The 23,045-nt window shown below is 34.7% G+C and overlaps 1 protein-coding gene across 4 annotated transcripts in view; it reads left to right on the top strand.

Annotated features, from left to right (window-relative positions):
• The window catches only part of SCAF11 (SR-related CTD associated factor 11), a 46,947-nt gene that overhangs the window by 14,585 nt on the left and 9,317 nt on the right, over positions 1 to 23,045 (top strand). Inside the window, exons 2-10 of one of the 4 annotated variants that reach the window (XM_026867739.1) lie at positions 763 to 838; positions 1,673 to 1,830; positions 10,525 to 10,602; positions 12,237 to 12,334; positions 13,400 to 13,464; positions 14,110 to 14,165; positions 16,525 to 16,631; positions 17,375 to 17,464; positions 18,741 to 18,847. In XM_026867739.1, the coding sequence (XP_026723540.1) occupies positions 778 to 838; positions 1,673 to 1,830; positions 10,525 to 10,602; positions 12,237 to 12,334; positions 13,400 to 13,464; positions 14,110 to 14,165; positions 16,525 to 16,631; positions 17,375 to 17,464; positions 18,741 to 18,847 (820 nt within the window). In that variant the 5' untranslated portion in view covers positions 763 to 777. Of the gene's footprint in view, positions 1 to 762; positions 839 to 1,672; positions 1,831 to 10,524; positions 10,603 to 12,236; positions 12,335 to 13,396; positions 13,465 to 14,109; positions 14,166 to 16,524; positions 16,632 to 17,374; positions 17,465 to 18,740; positions 18,848 to 23,045 lie in introns of all 4 variants that reach the window. The other 3 variants (XM_026867741.1, XM_026867738.1, XM_026867740.1) reach the window with 3 other exon arrangements.

A 23,045-nucleotide genomic window follows, 5' to 3' on the forward strand; every position in this document is an offset into this window, starting at 1 on the left:
TTTTTTTAACTGTGTTTTGCTCTACACATGGTAGGTAAGCCTCCAGAGAACTTACACTTGCTGTTTCTCATGTGAGATCAAATTCTTTCAACCTGTATGATGTGGATCACAGGGATATTCTCTGTTATTCTTATTTCATACTGCTTGCCTGCAGAATGGGCAAGAGGTGCATCCTCCCTATTCATGATACTCCACTGGCACCTGTGCTTGTGACCTGTCCGTTGTTTGATAGACCTCTACCTGCATTATTTTTCTGACTGCCAGTAGTTCTAATTGTATGACAAAGGCAAGAAGCAAGTGAATGTAAGCTGCTTTAATTTTTCTCACTTGCTAGGTGTGGAAAGCGACTAACTCTTTGGGTGCTTTAATTTTCTTGCTTCAACCGTTTGTGAAGGAGAACTTGCAGATGTTAGTTACTGCAGTGTTAGGTGGGGTGGTTTGCATAGAAATTTAGTAATGTATTTAACTTCTTAAAATGAAAGCATCATTGGTGGTCTTAAACACTACAAAAAACTTTGCATTTGAACAAAGGCAATTTTCGAGTTGGAAGTATCAGTTGCTAGACTGCATTAATGATGCTTATAAACTGCAAACAGGTTGTAAATGATCTATATTTAACTCTTAATGTCATATGTTTCTACTCTACAAAGGTATAAAGATATGGAGAGCACTGCAGAGCACTCATTAAATCCGTAGTGGTCATTTCTATTTTCAAGTTGTAATCTAAATGAACTGTATAAACTGTTTCTGTGTTTTTTCCAGACGACATTTTGTAAGATGAACAACAGAAAGCAATGTATTCAAGATACTGAAGGTCAGAAGCATGAAGGCACGGAAGGTAAAGTGTGTGTATGTGTGAGAAAATATTCAAATATATTATTCAGGTTCAAGCTGTAAAGGACAGGTTTTATGTTTGATCTCTCAATTAGTGTGCTGCTTGTTTTGAAAGAAGTTGTGTAAACGTAGCCATTATCTCAGCATAGTACTTTTCTTTAGCCTGTGGGGTCCCTAAATACTTTCCTGTCTCTTCTGTTTTTAACTTACTGACTTGCAGCAGAACAAAATGGGGATAGCAATTGTTATTTGAAAAAAAAATAATTAATTTAGATTAAAATTCCTTGAAGAAAAGTGCTTGTATTTTTATATTCTGAAAACAATTTCTGAGTTTAACAATATTGGGAGCATTTTTTATTAAATGTACATAATGAGGTAAATATTTGAGGATGTTCAGATTAAAATAGTTCTAAGACTGGAAAACTAAAATAAAGGGTAGACCATGTGTATATAAGATAATGAGTATAGAATATGCCAGTCTAATTTATTTCATGGAGAGAGAGTGCAAATGTCTGAGGAGAAAGGACCCAGGAGAACAATGTCTAAATGATTACGTGGTTAATAGGAAATGCTGTGTGATGCTTTATTTATATAGCACTAGAGCTAACTTTCTTTAGTTTTAATAGACTACTATACCTATATTTGCTATGAAGTATGTTGTGTAGTGTTTTACACCTTTTAACTACTTCTGGCCAGTGTCTTGTCTGCATTAGACCTGAAAACTTGATTAACTTGTTTTTAACTACAGAAAACTGTATCTTATCACCTTATTATTCAAATCTAGAAGGACTTTGTTTCAAAAACTGTCAAAAATTCTAAGTGTCAATGTTAATAATAGCAGGTGAAGAAAATGAAGAAAGTTGTTCCTCTTCTACTTTATTATACGACAGTGACACATGCCCCATCTGTCTGAACTGCCTTCTTGAACAAGAGATTGGTTTTCCTGAGAACTGCAGTCATACCTTCTGCATGACTTGTATTCTTAAATGGGCTGAGGTAAGACTGAGAACCAAGGTGTGTGTTTATTTTTCAGTGAAATCTATTGCATCTGATAACTACAGATTATTTTTTTTAAGAGAATAAGTTACGCATTCTGACTTTGCACAGGAGTGTTTCAATGACCAGTTTCTAAATAGATCATGGGAAGCTTTCTTTTTAGTGCGATAAAGTACTTTTGTGTTTTCTTTCACCAGACATTCTGACTTACTAATGGTTACTACAGATTAGCGATCAGGAAAAAACGGTATCGGCTGTTTGGAAGATCAGACAGTATTATGTACATGTCTTAATGTTGCAGTGTCATTAGCTTAATCTTATTTTGTTATCCCTTATGGTATTTGTCATACTGTCTACTCTTAGGGCTGGGACCAGTATGTTTTCATGTTAGTTTACAAAATTAGTCTGATAAAACCTTGATTTTCTAACTCTAAAGAAAATTCAGCTAAAAAGTGTAATGCTATTCTGAATTTAAGATTTTCATTTTAATTATGGCTGTTACTTGATCTATGTCAATACCTTTGTAGATAGTTCCGGAACATTAAAGAAAAATGACTTACTGAACAAATTCTTAGTGCCCTTGTTCTATTTTCCTCACATTGTCCCTTTTTCCTCACATATGTCCAGTAATCATTTCATTAAGTCTTTGGTACCTTTACCTTACTTGTAACTTTTTCAATTGTCAATATAAAACACCAAATTAGAATTGCTCTCTTGAGGGGATGCTCAAACTAGATGCTGCTTAATATACATACTTATATAATTTTTTTAACTTTAATTTTTGTGTTATTTATTAAGATAAATTTAAGGTTAGTTACTAAGGTAAACAGTAACGAACCACTTCTTTCTGAAGATTTTGTATAAACTTCAGCGTATTGAAAAAAATTGCTTTAGATTCACAAACCAGATAATAAACTAAATTTCCTGTTGCCAGATTTTCTGTTCTGCAGATGATTAATTGAAGTGCTTTCACCTATAAGGGAACAGGAAATTCTCATCCACAATTTTATCCAGACTTTCTTAGCTGTTGTTACAATGGCAGCTGAAAGGCAATAGTGACATGCACAGGGAAGCAGTATAGTAAATGGAGGGCTTGCTGCTGGATTTGAGTTTGTTCACACTAACAGATGCTTTTAAGCCCAATGAGTAAGGGAAGTTTCTTGTTTCAGAGAGGCAATTGAATGATACATTTTTCTTGTCATCTCAATTGGGGGGGGGGGCACAAAGTACTATCCCATTAGAATAAAAGCAACTTCTGCTCTTAAAAGTTTACACGTGAAGTAGATGTGATGCCATAAAAATGGTGGGGCGTTGTTTTTAAAGCTACATAAGGCTTCTACCACTTCTTTCCATTAGTGACATATGATGGGTAAAACCAGCCAGTCTTTCTTTTCTGAGAATATTTGAGTTGGACCTGTTGAGTTCATTGCCTAATCTAGTAGTTCAAATTAAAGAAAAAAAAAAGAAAATTGGCTGACGTGTTCAGAGGCCTCAGCTGTGAGAAGCAAATGAGGTTTTATAGCTTGGAATGGTAGAAACATAGTATAAGCACGTGACCATTTGAAGCATGCTGATGCCATGTGGGTTTTGTATTCACTTAATATTTAGTAAGGAAATAGTTTTGTTCTTTTTTGAGAAGCGTTGCATGAGGTTTAGCTTTCTCTGCTTGTTCTGGGTTGATCATAACTAATGAAAACAAGATGTAAAAATTATCTACTCTTTAAAAAAAATGCTACCAGATTGGTTAAAGATTAAGTATTTTTATTTGGTGTAAATAAATGGGTTTTAAAAACACTGTTTCTTGTTTAAGTGCTGGAGAATAAAACTGAGAATAAGATTGAGTGGAAACTATTTTTTTAAAAAAGCCTCATTCACATTACTTGAAGTGGTCTTTTGTGTATCTACAGTTATGTTCCATACACTTAAAGGCTTTGCCAGCAGCCTGTGTTCAAGTTGGATTTTTCCTCTATCCTTCTGTGTTGCATCTGGACTTCAAAATATAACAGGAGCAACTACTTCTTTGAACTGTTGTTTTCAGATTGTACATAAACTTTGTTCATCTGAGAGTTCATGGCTTTTTTCTATAACTGTGTAGATTCTAATTAAGACCAGGGTAGCTGAGGCAGACACAGTAAACTTGTTTACCATTCTGATTGTCTTCTATCTATGGGAGATTTTCAACATGGCAAGCAGCAGCCATAACACTTCAAAGATCTCACTTTTTAAGTACAGAGAGAGCAATAAAGTATGTATCTATCTATAAGTTGCTTTTAATTGAGTGTATTCTGGTTCATTCCATTAAGGGCTAAAAAGGGATAGGAACCTTGCCACGGAACATCTAATATATTAGATCCTGATGGCTAAATCTGAGCATTTAGTTTCAGAATTAAGTAGCATTACAGTTGAGTTGGTGCTGTATTTTCTTTTCGTTTGAGGAAAGGTGTACAACTCCTAAAAGAAAAATGAGGGAGAGACCAGAATCCCCACTAAAAAAACTAGTCTTTGGATTAACTTTTATTAAAATTTCCCTTAAATTGTTCTACTCTGGCTATATTTGCTATAGTTAACTTGTGGTATCTGAGAGCTTTGCTGTGCAAAATTCAGTTGCCTGTGCTGTTAAACTCTTCTGTACTATTAGACTCATCTTGTGTGCTTTTGACCATGCTAACCAGTGCTCCCTCAAGAGTTTTTGGTCAGGCAGACTGTTTGGGACTGTTTCAGTAGGCATGAGAAGATTAACATAAATGTCACTCATCCTGCGCTATCTGCCTTGGTAAACTGATGTGTAATTGACTAATGGAGACTTTCAAGCTTGAGACTGTGTTTCAGTGTGACTGTGCTGAAAGAGTGTAAAAAGTGAAAGGCACTAAATCTGGAGCTGAGGTTATTGGGCACACCCTTCAGTAAGAGTGCTGAAGGACAGTGTAAGTGGAGGGTTGCTTTCAGTATAAAGAACAGGTACGTTATAACATTGTTCTGCTCACATAACAAAGAGGGAGCTTTGGCTATTGCTGGGGGAGGGGAAGGTAGGGACACACACATACACACACACCCCACCCCCCAACAATTAAAAAAAAAATACAAAAAGCCCTGTCTAGTCTTTAAACACCATCAGTACTGTTGTGTTATGCCAAGGAAAGTATTTATGTGTTTCTCTTGTCTGTAATACCACTAGTAGATTAAAACTAGTTTGGTCAAAACTATAATTTTTTTCAATATTTTCTGGTATACTTGTATTTTGTATTTCATTTGGTAAGCACATGTGTTCTATTTTACAATAACCAGTTCTGAAAGCATTTAAGTAAAGCTAATATCAAGGGATGTTAACTAGGTATCTATGTCAAGCAGGTATGCAAAGTAGCTAAAACCACCTCAGCTATGACAGCTGCTTTAGCAGCAATGGTATCTTGTCTGCATACATTAAGGGGGAAACTATTTTTTTGTATTCTATTTAAATAAATCAGTCTTAATTTAGAGGAGATAAATATTTTACTCTGCTTTACTGTAGGCTTTTTAACTTCCCTTCTGTTCTTCAGAATGCTAATAAATGTACTGGAGGTTTATATCCTTGCTCTTCTATTCATTCTATTATGAACTATCATGAGAGAAGAGTGATAAAAGATTCAGTGTGGTGTCTGCATTATCACAATGATTGTATAAGAGACATTGATTTCAGTGACCCTCCCCTGCTAAGCTTATATCTCTGTCTCTGCACGTGCTTTTTCTTATTCATTTTTCCTCATCTGGAGGATTTGAAAGTAGAGTACATTCAGCTGTAAATTCTCCAAAGCTTTGGGGCATATTCAGGTAGGCCTTGTGCAGTGTCAGTGGTTGACTTAATGACGCTAAGTAGTTGGCACAAATAGCTGTCTTGCATTACTTTTCTAGCAGATGTTCTGTTCTTAGGATAGTCATTTCCTTTGTGCTGGTGTAAGATTTGGATCTTTGATTACATATATTGCACAAGTATAGTCTTCTGAGGGTAAAGAGAGTTACCTGTATGGTAACTGGGATTCTTAATGTGTATTCTTTCTGATGCAAATTTCTTTTGTCCTAAAGGATATAGGAAGGAATCACCTTATGTGGTACAGAGCACTGTGGGCAGGATTAAGATTATGTTCATGAACCAAATATGCAGTGTGTTCAAAGAAACACTAAACCTATAAACCAAAACAGCAATAAAAAAACTTCCTTGTTCCAAGTGCATCTAAGGTAATGCATACATAGGCAACATATCTGAGAACAGCTGCACCAAAAAATGCATTAAATTATTTCAGAAAATCTATACTTTAGGTACCTTTTTTTCAAATTACATGTTTGTCTTTTTGGCATACAGTTTTTGGCGCATTTCCCCACTTAAGCAAGGCAGTTGGACAGGATGACCTCCAAAGGTCCTTCCCAACTGTAACCATTTTGTGATTCCATGATTTATCAACATTCATGCAGCAAGTTATGAAAGTTAATGTTAAAGTGCAGTGCAGAAGTCTCTGAGTGTTTTTGATTTTGACTTCAATTCTTCCAATAAGAGAGTGTATAGTATCTTTCTTACCCCTGCAAATAATGAATCATCTCATATTCTGTAAAGACAGCTGCCAAGAGAACTTGTCAACACTTTATGGCAGTTTTTGATTGGAAGTTAAGGACTAGCCAACTGTGTGATATTGGCAGAGAGAAGACAGCTGCTTAGAATTCTAACTAGGTAGTCTGTTGATTAGCTGTTCAGGTGAGAATCTGTTCTTGTGTAGGCTGTATCTTTACTACTCATGAATGAGATTTAAAAAAACAAATAAAAAAAACCCCAAAAACCCACCAAACCAGAAAAGCCTAACATCCCTTGTCAAAAACAATGCTTTCTTAAAGCATAACTACAAAAACTTCAAATGTACTTGCTTTTTAAAGTAGACTGGGGAAAAAAAGTAATTTTGAGTTTTCACATGCTTCTAGAAAATAGTGCATTTTCTGTTGTTTTCCTCCTTTTGTCAAAATGTGGAGAGGTGTTTCTTACTCTATTTGTTACAGTCTCCCTTTTCACTAAAGTTGGAGGTGGAATTGTTGTGGGCTTTTTTGTGTTATTACTAGGTAGAATGAAATATACAGACATTACTCTTGCAATCTAAACCTCACCTTTAAGCCTGAATTTAGCTATAAGAATCTGCTATTACTTGTGTTGCTTAACAAGTTCTCTTAAAGAAGCAGTAAAGAGTGTAGGATCATGTTTCTTTTTGGATCAGCTTTTCATTACAGTAGCTGACTTTATTATGAGCCACTTGAAGAGGGGAAAAAAAATATAGGGGAAGAGATTTACTGCAGCAACTTTAATTCCATACTCACATCTTGTTGCTACTTGTTATGAAACCTCGTAACATGGATCTTGGTGAATGGGAATGTCTGCCAAAGTTATTTTATCAGCCAAATATGTTTTGGGATTAGCTTGCACCCATTTGTATAGATCCTGAAAATTTCCAGCTGGAATATAGTAACTGCTTCAGCCTTTTGTCTACTTCACTTTGTTCAAATGCTGTTTGAAGTGATACAGTTAAACTAAGGGACACTTACTTCTTGAGTTAAAGATCACAGTATTGTGCTGCTGTAGCAGTTACTGGAATATTGAACATAGAGGGTCATAATAAACAAAATACTGTGAAATGAGTTTTTGGAAAAATTAAGAACAAACATACACATGCTCATGGATAGCTTTTCAGATGTTGCAGACTTTGTGAGTGATTACATACTTTAAAAGAATTCTCTGAATATCACAGGATAGGTGAAAGAATGAATCACTGCAGAGTTATCAGTTTTAACATGAAAACTGGGTATTTTTGTGTGGAGAGTAAAACAGTTTATGACATTTTGAAGTGTACTGACCTACTATCCTGTGTTTTTCCAAGAAAAGCACTGTTGGGAAGAAAAGTGAAGCAACTCACAAATACCAGCTGTGAGGTTCTAACGATTTTGATGATTACACTAAATACTGCATGTTCTGATTTTTAAACAGTTATGTTAAAGGAAGATACTGTATGAAGCTGTGATTCTTCTAAGGTCATAATGCATCCTATCCCCCTCCTCCCGTGTGCAGAGTAAAAGCGATAGCTGCTGCTTGGACTCTTTCCATCTTAATGGCTTTTTTCTTGTTTTAAGTATTTTTTCCCCCAAAAAAGGACAGTGCACATTCAATATTACTTATGATGCTACTTGAACAGAAGCCCCAGAAGACAGGAATTGCTAGCTTGCCTTGAATGAAAAAAAACTCAACATCTTTAGTTACTGAACGATATTTTCAAAAAGATGAGAGATGAGTAAAAGGCCACCACTCCTCATGATTGCTTCTTGTGAAAATGTAGTCAACTTTTTTACCCTCCTTTGTAGAGCAGCACAAATTCAGTATTGCTGTTGGGGAAAGGGGACAGAGGAATTTTTTTCCCTTCCATTTCCACTTAAAAGGCTTGTTCTTATGTTAGCAGACAGATGAGAGCTGATACACGTTTAGACAAAAGTGAAGTAACTTCTAGCTCTCCTCAGGGCTACCCAACAGTTGTACTGTGCTGGGGGGCATGGGGATGCACAGGGGACTATACTGTCCTTACTAGAATTTCTCTTGAGATTTGTTGTGAAATACCAGATAATGCTAGGGCTATGAAAAGAAACTGAGTAGGGATGGAAAGAGCATCTGCTGGTTCTGAGCATACTTGAACCTAACAGTAGCTTTTGATTCTTTCAGAATGTTTTTCTTTCTATTACTATGTGTAACTGTAACTGTTAAACATTTGTCCAGAAGAACCGAACATAAAACAGTGAACACTTTGCTTGTCATTTGAATTGCTGCTAGTAACACTTTGTATTCAATTATACTTCATTATTATGAATAAACATAATGTACTGTAACTTAAACTCAGGAACATAACTTAATATTCATGTGTAAATTTAATGTAAAACCAGATTGTATTCCTTGAAAAACTTACTCTCCAGCTAAGGTGAATCCTGAAATGAGACTGAAAATTGAGAAGATTAACTTCTTCCTACTGATCTTTGACAGTCTGTTATACATCTGAGAATCAAATTATTTAGCTTGAAGTTTGCAGCTGGTTCAACAGTGTATTGCATACTATCAGATATCCTAATTGAACAATATACTGCTGTGGTACTGTGGGTTAGCTTTACGTTGACTGCAGGACAAAAACTGTCTTCATGATCTGAGTCCTTAGAGAACTGGCTTAATTACCCCATGTGCTTTGCTTAACCAAGGCCATGACACTGCAGGAAACGATTGTATACCCCAAGAGGGGGGAGCCTTTAGTTAGGGTAAAATAGCAGAGCATCAAAAGGAGAGGTAATGGCTTTAACTTCCATTCTTGTTGAACAACTTGTTCATGAAACTACCTCTGGGGTTTTTTGGTTTTGTTTGGTGTTTTTTTAATCAGTTTAACTTTGTTCTGTCTACTTCAGTTGAAATCAGAAGCTGCCTGAATGCTCAAGGTTTAGGGGTTGTGTAGGTGAAAAAGCGGTTGAGCACTTTGAAACTGAGAAAAGAACAGAATCAACTGGAAAAAAGCCTCAGTGAAAAGACAAGGATAAAGTTTATTGAATTTCAGGGCAGGGTTCATATGCAAGTTTCTCATAGCAGCTTATGCAATTCTAGTACTATGTCTTGCATAAATAAAGTATAATACCCTGCTAGTTCTCTTAAGGGCATACTATTCATATACTGGTTCTTATTCGGTTGGATGAATTGGGATGAGACTGGGTGTGGGTTGTTGGGGGTTTTGCTTTGTTTTAGAAGATTTCTGAACAGAGCTTGTGAAGACCAATGGCATGAGGGGAGGGACAACAAAAAAAACAAACCAACTAAAGAAAACCCACCCCCCAAACATATGTGGAATTAAAATTAATAAACAGTTCTCTAGCAGCAAAAACTAGTATCCAATATGGATCTCTCTGAAAGTTGATTCACTACATGATCCACTTGCGTGGAGCTTCAGTTGAAGCTTCTCTGTTCCCTGGTTAATAATAATTTTATTGTTTTCTCTGTGTGATCTGATGTGATGCAACCTTAATAGCAGGGCATTTAGGTGATTTGGGAAGAGCTAATAAATCTGTATTTCCATCAGACCGTAGGGTAAAATAACCTTCAGTTATATTCTCTTGTAAAGTGATTTGTAAAACTTCAGTTGTCTTAAACATGGAAATCTGTTCTCTCTGCTGACTGAGGAAAAAAAAAAAAAAAGGAAGTATAGTCAAACAGATATGCAAGATGAGGGAAGGTGTTACCCTGTTTGCTGCTGGTCTTCCCAGTTTTATGTTTTGAGTGGAACACAACCCAACACTCTTCTGAAAGGAACGTTAAGAGATAAAGCATAAGAACAATAAGAAAGAAAAAGGACATTTGCGTGTTGCTATAAAATCAGAGGATATACCTTACAGGGATTAAAAATTAGCTAATGATGTAAAATGCTTTTCCTTTTTTTGAACACAACTTCTCAGTTACATTCTTATTTCCTTTAGATTTTCCCCAAAGGAGAAATCTACTTACATGAAACAAAATACTGAATGCATGGATAATGTGCACAAATACACTCTTAATGCAAACAAATTATAATTTTCTGTATTTCTGTAAGCTACTATAATAGCAAATGACAGTATAGAAAACTGAGACTTCTAACTTACTATAAATTTTCTAACAAAAAAATAATTTTTCAGACACAGGCTTCATGTCCTATTGATCGCAGACCATTTCAAGCAGTATGCAGGCTTGATGCACTAGAAGAGCAGATAAAGGTAAGTTCCAGATCATAACTTTGGTTGTAGGAACACCCAAGTTATGCTGCAGCCTTTTATTCATACATCTGTGTTAAATAAGCTTTCCTAACAAAATAATGATTACTTTAATGTCTCTATTACATATTTGAAGCTAGGAATTATTCTTAATTATTTTTTCAAAGGAAATATTTACAGTAATAATAATCACAAAGCTGCTGTTGCTACTTTATAGTATCTTTGAGTGTTCCTGATGTATCCGAGAATAGTATAGTAATTGGTCTCAAAGTGTTTTTTAACCAGGTTTTGTAAACAAGCGCTATATCAATTAGCATGCAATCTTGCCTTTTTTTTTTTCTTCGCTGAGGTGAATCTTGTAATGTTCATTGCCTCCAATTCACAGACAAAACCACATGCAAGCAAGAGGAACCAATTAGTGCTGAGCCTTATTCCATCTAGATTTCTGAATTTTTTCAAATTTCAGCTCTTCTGAATAAAACAGTTCCGGTAGATGATCTTGAAAATCTGTATAGAGAGATGCTGATAATTCTATGTACAGTTTTGAAATTCTCTGGTGAAACTATGGTTATAAGTAATTCCAAAGCTGTTGTTTTTGCATTTTGCTACACTTAGAAAACAGACTCCTACTGTCTATTTCTTGTGCTTCTAGAGGCCCAGGTAGTCAACTGCAAAGGAAGCAGCCTGACAGCTGCAGATAACTTCCTTGTCATAGAAAACCATACTAGCCTATTTTATTTTTTCTTTCTAAAGAAGGAAGCAGCTGAAACAAGATAAACTGAAGTTTTTATTTGGAAGAGTGTAAAGGCTGTATCAAAATACAGTTTTAAAGTTTCTTTGTTTGTGGAACTGCAGTGTAAACAGATGGGCAGAGAACGAGGATTATGCTCTGAAAAAGAGCCACTGAAGCAGTAGGGATAGATGCAGCATGTACAGAGAAATGCTGACATGGTGGTCAGTATTAGCAGGGGCACTGTCAGGACATTGGCAGCTTTCCCTTTATGATAGTCAGAATGCTAATAGCTTGAGGAGTTGCATATAAAGCCAAGATTCTAGAATGAAGAAATAGAAAATATCTAATGCAAACAGTTGCAATGTAGCCATTGAAGTAACTTCACAGTATGTAATAAAAATTGTATTGCTTGTTTGGAGATTTGAAGATGTAGGGAAAAAAGCAATATTATATGAAATCCATAAGTTATTTTACACTAGAGGAAAATTGGGTGTTTTTTAATTATAAGGAAGCATTTGAAATTGAGTGATAGTTCAGCATTTTCCCAAGCTGAACCGTGTGTATTCAGATCAAGCAATTTACCTTCCATTGAGAATTTGGAAGCTAGTGCATAGCTTTGAGGTACTTGCCATGGCAGTCAGAATGTTTTGGGATTTTTGGTCCTGTGGCATTAGTATGCTTCTCTGATGTAGCCAATATATATATCAAAGTAGGTATTTTCCATTTCATAAAAAACAAAATGAAGCTTCAATGCGAACTGAGATTAAAGAAGTAATGATTTGAAATGGTCTTGAGTTCTTCTGTTTGAGATTATTTTCTCTGTAGACCTTAAGAGTCTTTGAATGTATTTAAAGCCCACGTGTATTGAGATTCTAGGTTGGATTGACTTTATGTTTCAATACAGATTCAAGTTAAAAAACAACTAACAGGGAAGGAAGAAGAGGAAAACTGTGCCTGCAATAAGGGAAAATATAGCCATGCAAAGATGAGAAATTTTATGAGGTTGGTTGTCCCACTTAATTTCAAGCATTCTAATTGGAATATTAAAAATACATATTCAATGATTTTAAAGTGTATACCCTGTAATTTTTTGAATTAAGTTTATTTTTAAATATTTTTTTCCATCAGTAGTAGTTTAGCTTTACTTTTATCACTGACGTAATTCCCACTTGAATACTTAGAATAGCAATCAAGAAGTAAGGATCAAGTATTTCTTGCACTGATCTCTGTAGAAGTTGCATTTTTCAAGCATTTCTGACAAATTTATTCATTTGATTTAGGATTTTATGACTAGATCATATTTTAACAATATCAGTCTTTTTTCTTTGGTTATCTAAACAGACATGCCCCTTCTTTCATGTTACCATAAACATGGGTGGTGTTCCTCTTTTACTATCAAACATAGTTGTAGTCAAGAACTGATTCTATTCTAATAAGTTGGAGTGGGAATTGTGGAAATACCTTTTCTGTTTTGAGAAGCTTTATCTTGTCACATTTGTTGCATTGTATAAGGGGAAGGTCAGGATTGCACGGGTGGATTTCACTAGTGAAAATTTAAAAGTCAGTATTTAATGAAACGTATGATATAAACAGAGTTCTTGAGATTTAATTTGAAGCAGACTTCACTACAGAAAAGGTAACAAAGTAATTTGCCACTTTGGGCTCTTGTTAGAAAATAGGATTGATCTTTGCATCTCACTGTTCTGAACCACCATTGACTTTGATATTCTTCAAAGTATTTATGCAAGCAGGTTATAATGTCTTTCACACATTGCCATGAAATCAAGCAAAATTAATTATTTAATACAGGATACAGATTTAATACAGAATACTGACACCTGTTCTTTAAGTAGATTTTCTTTTTTTCCCATCTGCAAGGGTTTTTTATACACTGTGGCTTTTAGTATATGAAAGATGATATACATGATGCAAGTTCAGGTTTTAATAGCAGTAAGAACTTGCTTTATGTGCGCTAAATAGAAATATCTGATTTTGCTTGGGTGTATACACTGTTAGCTTAAATATGCCCAGAAATAACTTTTGTAATATCTTTTGTTAATCTTGTAGAAGTGTATGCCCAGACAGAGAGCCATTAACAGCAAAATTAAGCAAAGTTATGAAGAAAAAATACAGTAAGTTGGTATTTGTCCTCCATTTGTTTAAATTGCTGGTTTTTATTATGGAACTCTAGAATCTTTCCTTGATAAGCCAACTTGTGGGTTTTTTTAATTACTTACATTTGTGTATGAAAACAAAATAACAAGGAATAAAAGTTGGACCTTAACAGATGTGCAGTATGTGAAACTACTGTTCTTATTTTACTGGAAAGACTGCATCTTCAATTTCAGTCACAAGTGAGATGGATTTGCTTTCAGCCTAAAATAATTTTCTGCATCAGACAGTTGGTGCACAGCTAATGAGTAGCTTTTATTCACAATAAGTTTTTTAGTGAGAGTTCAGACACAGGAAGCATGTAGCTTTATTTTAGAGCTGCCGTTTTGAGAGCCTTGTTTAATAGATACTGATCAGTAAGTGTGTTCATAATTTATGAAATTAAGCAAATATCTGAAGAGGTGAAAACTGCTTGGTATCTAAAAAGCTATTGTGACAATGCATGCATCTTAATTTTACTCAGTTTGTATGTAAATACTTTGTAAATACACTTGAGATACTTTTTTTTTTTTCATTAACCTCTCATTGCATTAATGATTTTGACAAACCATTAAAAACTAATATGCTAAAGCTAAGATCAGAGTTTTGTTTCTTATTCCACACAGGTAATATTTTGTATGACAAACGAAACAAGAAGACTTTGTCTGTGAATGTAAACAAGGTTGGTTCTGATAATGAAATACTTGTAAACATTTTTTCATGAAGGCATTTTTAAAACTACCTTTGCTTATTTTTAAGGTTTATTCTATTTGCTAATTTTAGTATCCTCCAAACCTTGTTTTTTTGTGTCTCTTTGTCTTGAAGGAAGTAATGAGAATATAGTGCTGTTATATGACCTCGGATTAAATTTAGTTTTGTGGTGGTAACTATTTTCATTTAGATTAGGATTTTACATTATAAGATACTGTAACTACCTTGTTTTCATCTATCTTCACCAAAAGAAGATGATATCAGCTACAAGGTGTTAGCCAAGTACCATTTCATGAAGGACATGATGGTTTTCATTGTTTTCATGAAAATACGTAGCTGTACTCAACAAAGTAATTTGTTATATGAATAAGCTATGGACATTATTGTTTGCATCAAGTTGGGGTTTTTTAATGGGAGATTACTTCTAAGAATGATTGTGTTTCCACATTTCCTGTTTAGTTCATAAATTCCAGCCTATAACACAGGCTTATAATACATACAGTTTTAAGGAGCTATAAAGGCTTTGTTGTTTGATTTCTGCCTCCCCTCCTTTCAAAAATATTTAATGTCTTTGGGACACAAGTTTGATCAGTGCTTTCTTACTCATAGTTGTACCTGTAAATGTATTTGCATGAAATAGTTTTAGGCCATAAATCTCATTCTGAAGTGTAAATGTCATCATTCTCCATTGTTCTCTTACCTGAATTTTAAAAATTTGGAGGAAAAACTATCTTCAAGTTCCTGTTTTACCTGCTGCCTTACTTCTTGTAGTACATAGGCCCAAACTACATCACATGTCTTTTTAGTAGCTGGTGGCCTGAGTTGTCAATTTTATTTGGTACTTATACGCCATAGTTCGCAGGGATATCTTTAGCTGCAGCCTTCCCAGTCTAAGTCAGGTATTTAGAAATTTTGGTTCTGTTACCATGTGAAGTTAAAGATAGCTTTCATTGACTTGGAGAGGTTTTGAACTAAAAGGATAGGTCTTAACATCTGATTTGACTTCCAAGGTTGGTGTTTCACTGATTTATTATGCATTAATGTCTCAGATGGTACCTGTTGCAAAAAAAAAGATGCACAAACAAAAGTAGAGCCATTAAAACCTTCAGGAGGGGATACAGGGCTCAATTATGCAATAAATGTTCAAAATTCAAATGAGTTTAAAAGAAAGCACTGATTTACTAACAACCACTCCATAAGGACATTCGTGGAACATCTGGATAGCTTTTTTAGATGGATGGAGAAACGTTAATGTTCAAAATGATAGTATTTTTTTAAAATAAAACTTAAAACCTACAGCTTTTAAGGAGAAACTTGCAATTTGCGCAGTGGTGAAATAGGGCATGTTCCTATCAAAACCAGCTCTCTGTGCCAAAGTTTGATGGAGCACATGGATAATGACTGCATACTTGAGACATACATTTATATACATTCCATTACAAAGTTTAGTTTTCATCAGGATAAATTTATTCTGAAAGCAAATGATGAGAAGGCTCTGTGAGTTCCCATTTTAAAATATCAGTCATGGGGAATGAACAGGAATGTTTTAGTCAGACTCGAGGTGACATTAACCCTTGAGGTGAAAGGATATAAATGGCTCAGTGTAGGTAAGTGTGTCTGTATGGGAGGAGTGTTAGGAGGGTTATTGTTCACCTTTTTACCCCTGCAACCAACCCAGAACACAGCAACAGAGTTTAGCTGTTCACTGCATGCAACATGAAAGGCCATACACTAGCATACAGTGAGTGGCTAAGGCATTGCTAACAATTGAAATTAAAGGTGGTATTTGCTGAAACATGAAGTGGCTTCTGAGTATTGTGCCTTTGTGTGAGAGCCCAGTAAACAGACACACCGGTCAGTCTTCAATTTTCTAGTCCTACCTGAAGGCAAAGGAGAATCCCAGCTACTTACGTTAGGTTTTCTTGTTAATTTGAAACCAAACATTCCGTAAACTGCTGTGAAGGGGTCTGTCTGAAGGTGCTAGTGCTGTACTTACTGTGGTCCATTAGGTTGCAGAAATGGGAACTGTGTAGTAGTAAAGATGAGGCTCATTTATTCATCATTTCTGTATGGAGCACTAAAGACTTTGTTGTGGAAAGCCTATATAAAATATAAAGTTAATCTGGAAAGACCAGGTGTTGAAAATTTAGAGACTGAATACAGAAAATTCATTTGCTCTAACTGCAAATCTCAGCATATAACTATGGAGCTACTATGGTGCCTGCTTTTTGTGAGCTAAAGTCTTGCTGACATGATTTAATTTCAGTGCATCTTCATGTATTAAATGTTAATTATTTTACTTTGGTTGTCTTCATAAATTTTTTTTGTAGACCAGAAGACAGACATGCTGGAACGAGTGCTTCAGAACTAATTTCTGCAGCACGCTTCCAGCTGGTGGTAGCAATGAAGAATCCTTTTTCAGCTGTAGAAACGACTGGTTAGTATATACTAGTGCTTAATATAAATCAATGGGTTGCTGCATTGTAGATGCTATAGATCCTTTTGCTTCTTTCTGTATATACAGCCTTGAAATATTTCAAAGATTAGATGGCTTTATATTCATAGATGAAGAGCAGCTAAAGCACAAGCATTTAAAAATTAATACTGTTAAGAGCACACCCCAGTTTGTCTTGTGTTTAGCATTAAAACACTTAAGTATGTGCTTTTAATCTCATTGACTTAATAGGAGTTAACAATAACTCCTTGCTGAATTGAAGCATTGGATAGGAAAGGGTTAGTTGTCTTATTACAACAGCAGTTAACAAAACAGTTAAGAGTAAATAATATAATAGAAAACATTATTTGGTTAATATGGCCTAATCAAAAATTATTGTGTCTGTGTATTTTCAGCAGTATGTAAAGGATAAAAACCTTTTTGACGTGCATGCAACAGTATTAATTTATCAGGGCACAAAGTTTCTCCATCTTTCAACTCCCCAGAAGACAGCTCTCATCTCCTGTTTTCCATTCTGTCTGCATCATTTATTTAGGACTTCGGTTATGTTTACTATGACTGCTTTTTCCCTCTAAACAGTAACCATGCATAGTCTCATTGTAACTTGAAAGTTTCCTATACAATTCAATTTTTTTTAAAAAATCATAGATGCAATTACTGACATGCAAAATTGTCATAGTACAAAGTTACTCTTTGTAACTTTTTATATGAAATTTGTATTTCAGTACAGAGTTCACAGAAGTCAATACAGTGATCAGACGGAAGAGACAAGAACTGGAATTGTCCTGTTCATCTGTGATTGCTAGAGTTGAAAGGTATGTGTTTTGGATTAGTAGTGGAAAGGATCTTAATATAATACTTCAGGTTTGGAATTTGATTAATTCAGATTGCTCTTTAGATAGAATATTGTTTGATCATAAAGCTAAATAGTGTTTGCATGGAACTTGTTACATTTTTGTGTATTTGCCACATGCTATTTTTATGTCAGTAGATTCTTTTCTGTATATCAGTGCTTTTTTGGTACTCGTGACAAGAGTAACTCAGCTGACTTGTGCATCTTTAATATGTCACTTTTTCGCAGAAATTCAAGTTTGAATGTATTTTCTATTTGGAAGCTGCTCTTCAATGTGCTTTTTGATTTATTTCTGTTACTAGAAATCAGACTACATTAGTCTTAACATTAATCTGATTCTGATTTCCCATGCCCATTTTTCATGGGTTGATTGTAACACTTCTTTCTGTAAATGCTTATAAACAAATGCATCTAGAAGAGTTAAAAGGGGTTCTATCACATGAAACAGAGCATAATTTTTTTTTTTTGTCAGAGAGCAGAAGCGTGTTAAAACATACCCTAAGGATGTTTTCGTTAATACAAAACAGAAGCATAAAAGTAACCGATTTCAAAATAACACAGTAAGAAATTGGTTCTGTCTGATCTTAATTTCACGACATATCTCTTTACTCTCTTTGACAGAAAACAAAGACTAAAGAGCAAGTAAGATATTTTTAGTTATAAATAAAAGTTGCATCTAGGATTTAAATAATTTTTTTTTTTACATGTGCTTTTTCTTATGGAAATTTCCATTCCAGTTCAGTGATAACTTAAAAATTGTAGATCTATAACTAAACTCTGGTTTTGCCCAAGATTTGCTGAGGGATTCTGAATAAGTATATATTCATTTTGTTTGTTAAAAAACAAAGTCTTTGCTACATTGTCTCTTATTTTCCTGCAGAAAAGGCTATTCAGTCGAAGTACTAAATCAGTGTTCAGAATTTCATTTCCACTAGTATAGCCTACTAATTTGGAGTAGACTTGTTTGCTACAGTTCAGTGTTTGGCTTTGAAGAAAGCCAAATATATATTGCTTTAACATAACATGCCTTGTTCAAACTGTTTTACTAAATTAGGCAATAATATAAGCCTGAAATTAAATGAGAAGGAAAGTTTTGTTCACTGTCAACTTTGCCTTTCTCTCCAACTGTTATGAGATTGGAAACGTAATGATTGCCTAATGTTTTGGATTTGTGAATTGTTTCCAAAACTTGCTACAAACAGTGAAAACAACTGATGTTAATGCTTTTACTTTCCCAGAATTCCTTTAATGTCTTATGGAGCTGAAGCTGAGACCTTTCTTCTCACTTCTACTACAGTGGCAGGGACAATTCTTCCAACAAATATCAGGCCTTTGGAAAACTTTGGTAAACTTTTTTTTTGTAAGTTTTATTTATAGCTCATGTGAAGCATTGTTAAAATGTGATTCTCAGAAATCAAAGTGGAGTATATAGCTACAGTTAACGGAAAAAAAAAAATCTGGTTTGATGAAGTTTGGTACTATTTCAAAACCAGCTGGTTTATTTCTGAAATTAGAATATAGAAGACGAACCAGACACCCCAAAACTGGCATAACTGTTCTTCATTTGAAGATTAAATTAAATTTCTAAATTTAATGTTTTCTTTCATGTTACAACTTCTGTTGTTCAAGGATAAATCTTGTTTTGATCCATTATGAGTTGCTTGACGTATTTCAGTGGTTATTGTACAGTGGTTATTGCATGCTGTTTCCTGACAGAGAAGGTAGTCAGGAAGCAGTGTAGTGTGCCTACATGGTCTACAGGGCAAAAGCTTGCAAAAGTGCTTGGGCTCCAGGATCTGGCAGGAATTAGCAGAAGACAAGACATGGAAGGAATTATTTTCCTCCAGTAACTTTAACAGCCTCTCTCTCCATACTCAGCAAGAATGTAGTTTTTCTTTCAACAGGCTGCACAAGTTTAAAGTGAAAACAACGGAGTGCTATTTTTTTTTAAGGCTAGAGTTAGTACCTTCTTGAATTGAGTATTATACTACTTTCAGTTGACTAGTAGGCAAAGAGATAGAGATCTGGGTCTCTTGGCTTACAGAATTGTGAGGAATTGAATTGCTGGAAGAATTTAAGTAGTAGATGAATTATGAAAAAGGTGCTTTATTCATTCATATTCTTCATTCTTGTAAAGGTGCTTATTTCACCTCCACATTCCCAGTGAAAAATGGATCGGTTACTTCCTCACGTCTCTGATGTTTGGCAGTGCAATTCAACTGATCCTTAACCATTTCTGCTTCTAGTAGTAATGATGAGTATACATGCTAGCTTCCCTTTACCTTTCTACTTACACAGCAGTCAGGCTTCTTTGTTAGTATACACCAGAAGCATGTAAAAAAAAAAAAAAAATCTCTCATCAGAAAGATGAAGGGTATTTAAATAAGCTCCAGATTATTTTTCAACATCAGACTATTTAGAACATGTGAGTAACTGCTGTTGAGTAACTGACCTACAAATACTGTAACATTGTGAAATCCTAAGGCAGAACATGGAACTAAATAATTTATGCTATTTTTTGGGAGAAGCAGCAGATTTTGAGCTGGAGTCTTGATAAAGGAACAAATTATTTTTTTCAGATACTTTTGGTTTTAAATTTTATATTTAGAACAGAATTTTCTCAGTTGTCTTGATTAGAACTTTGGTACTTTTTATATAAGCATTCAACTTCCTCTCTTAAAGATGTGATTTTGAAATGTGAAGTTACCAAGCTAACAAGACACAGCAAATAGATTCTTCAGTTAGTTTTATATGTTTCCATATGTTCTTGCTACACCTGAGCTAAAGTTCAGATGTTAAATGTAATATATTACTTATAACTTAATTACTTCAACTTTGTCCACAGTATAAGTAATTAAGTATAAGACAGTCATCAAGTTTAAATCTTAAAACATTGTAGTATGTTGATGCCAGAGTTTTAAGTCATCTTCAAGTTTGACTTAAAGACTTCCTACTGATAAGGAGCATGCAGGAATTAAGATGCAGAGTCTTCAGATTTCCTACTAAAACTAAGGGATGTTGGATATGAAGATGTCCCTTGAGGATTTTGGTCACATTCTGTTGAGTGAGTGTTCCTTTCCTGTCCAGTTTTTATGTAGCAACTGAGGAAAAGACAGATATGCACAAGAAAAGGTAAGGATGAAAGCAAGGAGAAACCTAGCTTGAGTACTGTTAGAGATGCATGGCAAATATATATAAGGAGAGGGGAACAAGGCCTCATCTTATTGGAAGTATGAGAGATGAAGGCAAAGGCAGAAGGTGGAGGAAAAGGGGGACACTTTAACTTTATGCAAAGGTGGAGAACAGGATAAAAATGAAGAAAATGCTGTAAATAAATGCATACCAAAAAAAAAGGCAAACTGGATTTTCTTACTAAATTGTGCCTGAAAGGTGGTAGCATAGTTGATCTTGTTACACTCCCCTCATCTCTTGGTCACACCTAAAGTATACAGTTTTGCATCAGAATAGTAGTTGACAGTTGCTTCCAGAGCTGTGCAAGGACGCATACAAATATAAATGATGATCATATAACTGTGCTGCCTGAGTCTTTCCTGTAGCTGATACAGTGTTTTTTAGATTCTCTTGCCATTAGTCTTTTTACTAATTTGACCTGAAAACTCATTAGTGAATCTACAAATACTATTATGATTTAGGCTGGCATTATGCAGGTTTTGCATGATTAAAATATTCTTAAATAAAGATTCAGTGAGATGAAATGCCTTGTGTTTGGTCCAAGTCCAAAGCTTATGAAGCTTGTCTGTTAAAATTTTAACAAGTAGTAAGGCATGCTGAAGAGGGGTTTGTGTTTCACAAGTAGACTTTGAAAGTGCTACAAAAAAACCTTGCCTTTTAATTCTGTTAGGATTCCCATATTCCACTTGAATTCTGATTTATTATTATTATTGCAAGGTGATTTCTTCCTCCTTGACGAAAATAATCACAGATATGAAAAACTTGTAATGACACGTAGCATCTGACTTGTTTTCCTGGATATTGTAGTATGTTTGAAGACCTAACTAGTGTGAGACAGCCACATGTGCTGAGAAACTGCTGGTTAACCACTGTGAAATAATTTTCTAACAATATATATCTTTTGTACAATTGATGCTGTTAGTTTTCATTATCTTACGTGGTAAGTTGATCAATGGACATACAGAAACAAAACCGACATTTTTTTCATGTTCAGGCAAGTTACTGTGTGTTTACGTGTGACATCAAAGGAGATTATTATAGTCCTGTGCTCTCTTCTAGCCTTTTAAAGGCTAGCAAGGTGCTTGCAGAGTTAATTCTCTAAGGTTATTGGATTATACGTTTACATTTAAAACAGTGATACATTTTTCATTCTGCTAACAAAGTAGTAAGTGTTAGAAAGAGGCTTTTGTGTTGTTACTTACTTGTCTTATTCCTATCTTATTTTTATATAACCTGTTTAAGAATACATTAAACAAATAGTGCAGTAAAAGCATGGGAAATAACATTATACAGAAGAATCACATGTTTGTGTGATGTGACAAATTAATTGCAAAATCCATTGCAATTCGTCTTTCTTAGCAAGTTTCCATAAATTGTGTATGAAATCAAAGCTGTAAAAAAAATCCATTTAAACACCAAATAATGGATTCTTTCTGAAATCTACACAAAGTATGATACAAATTAATGGGCATCTCAAGAAATTAATTTAGTTCTGAAGTGAGTATTACATTCAGGAATATTTACTTAATTATCATGAATCTTTAATTTGTGAGCTGTCCCTCATAAACTTTCATAAGTATCAAGAGTACAGTCTGTTCCCTTTGCAGTGAATATAACCCTTGGCTTCCCTACAAAGACTTTTGTCAAATTGTGGATAGCATGAAATAAATTAATGCTGTGTCAACACAAGAACTCCTGTGCTGCTATGCGCTACTTATGGTCGTTCTTCTTATAGATTTAGTTTTTTGATGCATCCTAGGCTGACCCATGACTTGCACTCCTTATTCAGTTCATTAGGTGCTGCTGGCACCCTGGGTGCCTTGCAGCAGATTTTAAGTCCAGTTTGCCATGGAACATGCAGGGTCTGTCCTATAACATACATAAATGAATGAGTTTACACTGTCTATTTGATTTTGCAGAGAGGTATGCTGTTATTGCTGCTTCTGATCAACTGCTTCCCATGTGATCATCCACTGACAGCCATTTAAAAATGTCAGTCCATAGTATTGAGTTTCACTTCTGTAGTGAGGCTTCACTGCCAACATGCCTGCACTGTGAAATGACAGAATCTGCTATATGCTAACAATGTTGTGTGGTTAATTCATTGCTTTTCTAACAGCTTACATGCTGAATATCTTTGAACAGAAATATCAATAGCAGTTTCATTTTGAGTGCCATTATTGTTCATATAGCCGTGCTGGCACTGCTTCTAAAATGTGTGTTTAAATGTCCAACACGTCACTTTGCTAGCTTAATTCTGTTCTCTTAAAAAAAAAAAGTCTGCATCGAAAAAAAAAGTGCTGTGGCAGCATTTCATACTAAATCTTAAATTGTATTGTTTGAGGATATCT

The sequence above is a fragment of the Athene cunicularia genome, assembly GCF_003259725.1.
Source record: "Athene cunicularia isolate RWA chromosome 1 unlocalized genomic scaffold, athCun1 chr1_part2, whole genome shotgun sequence".
NCBI classification, from domain to species: domain Eukaryota; kingdom Metazoa; phylum Chordata; class Aves; order Strigiformes; family Strigidae; genus Athene; species Athene cunicularia.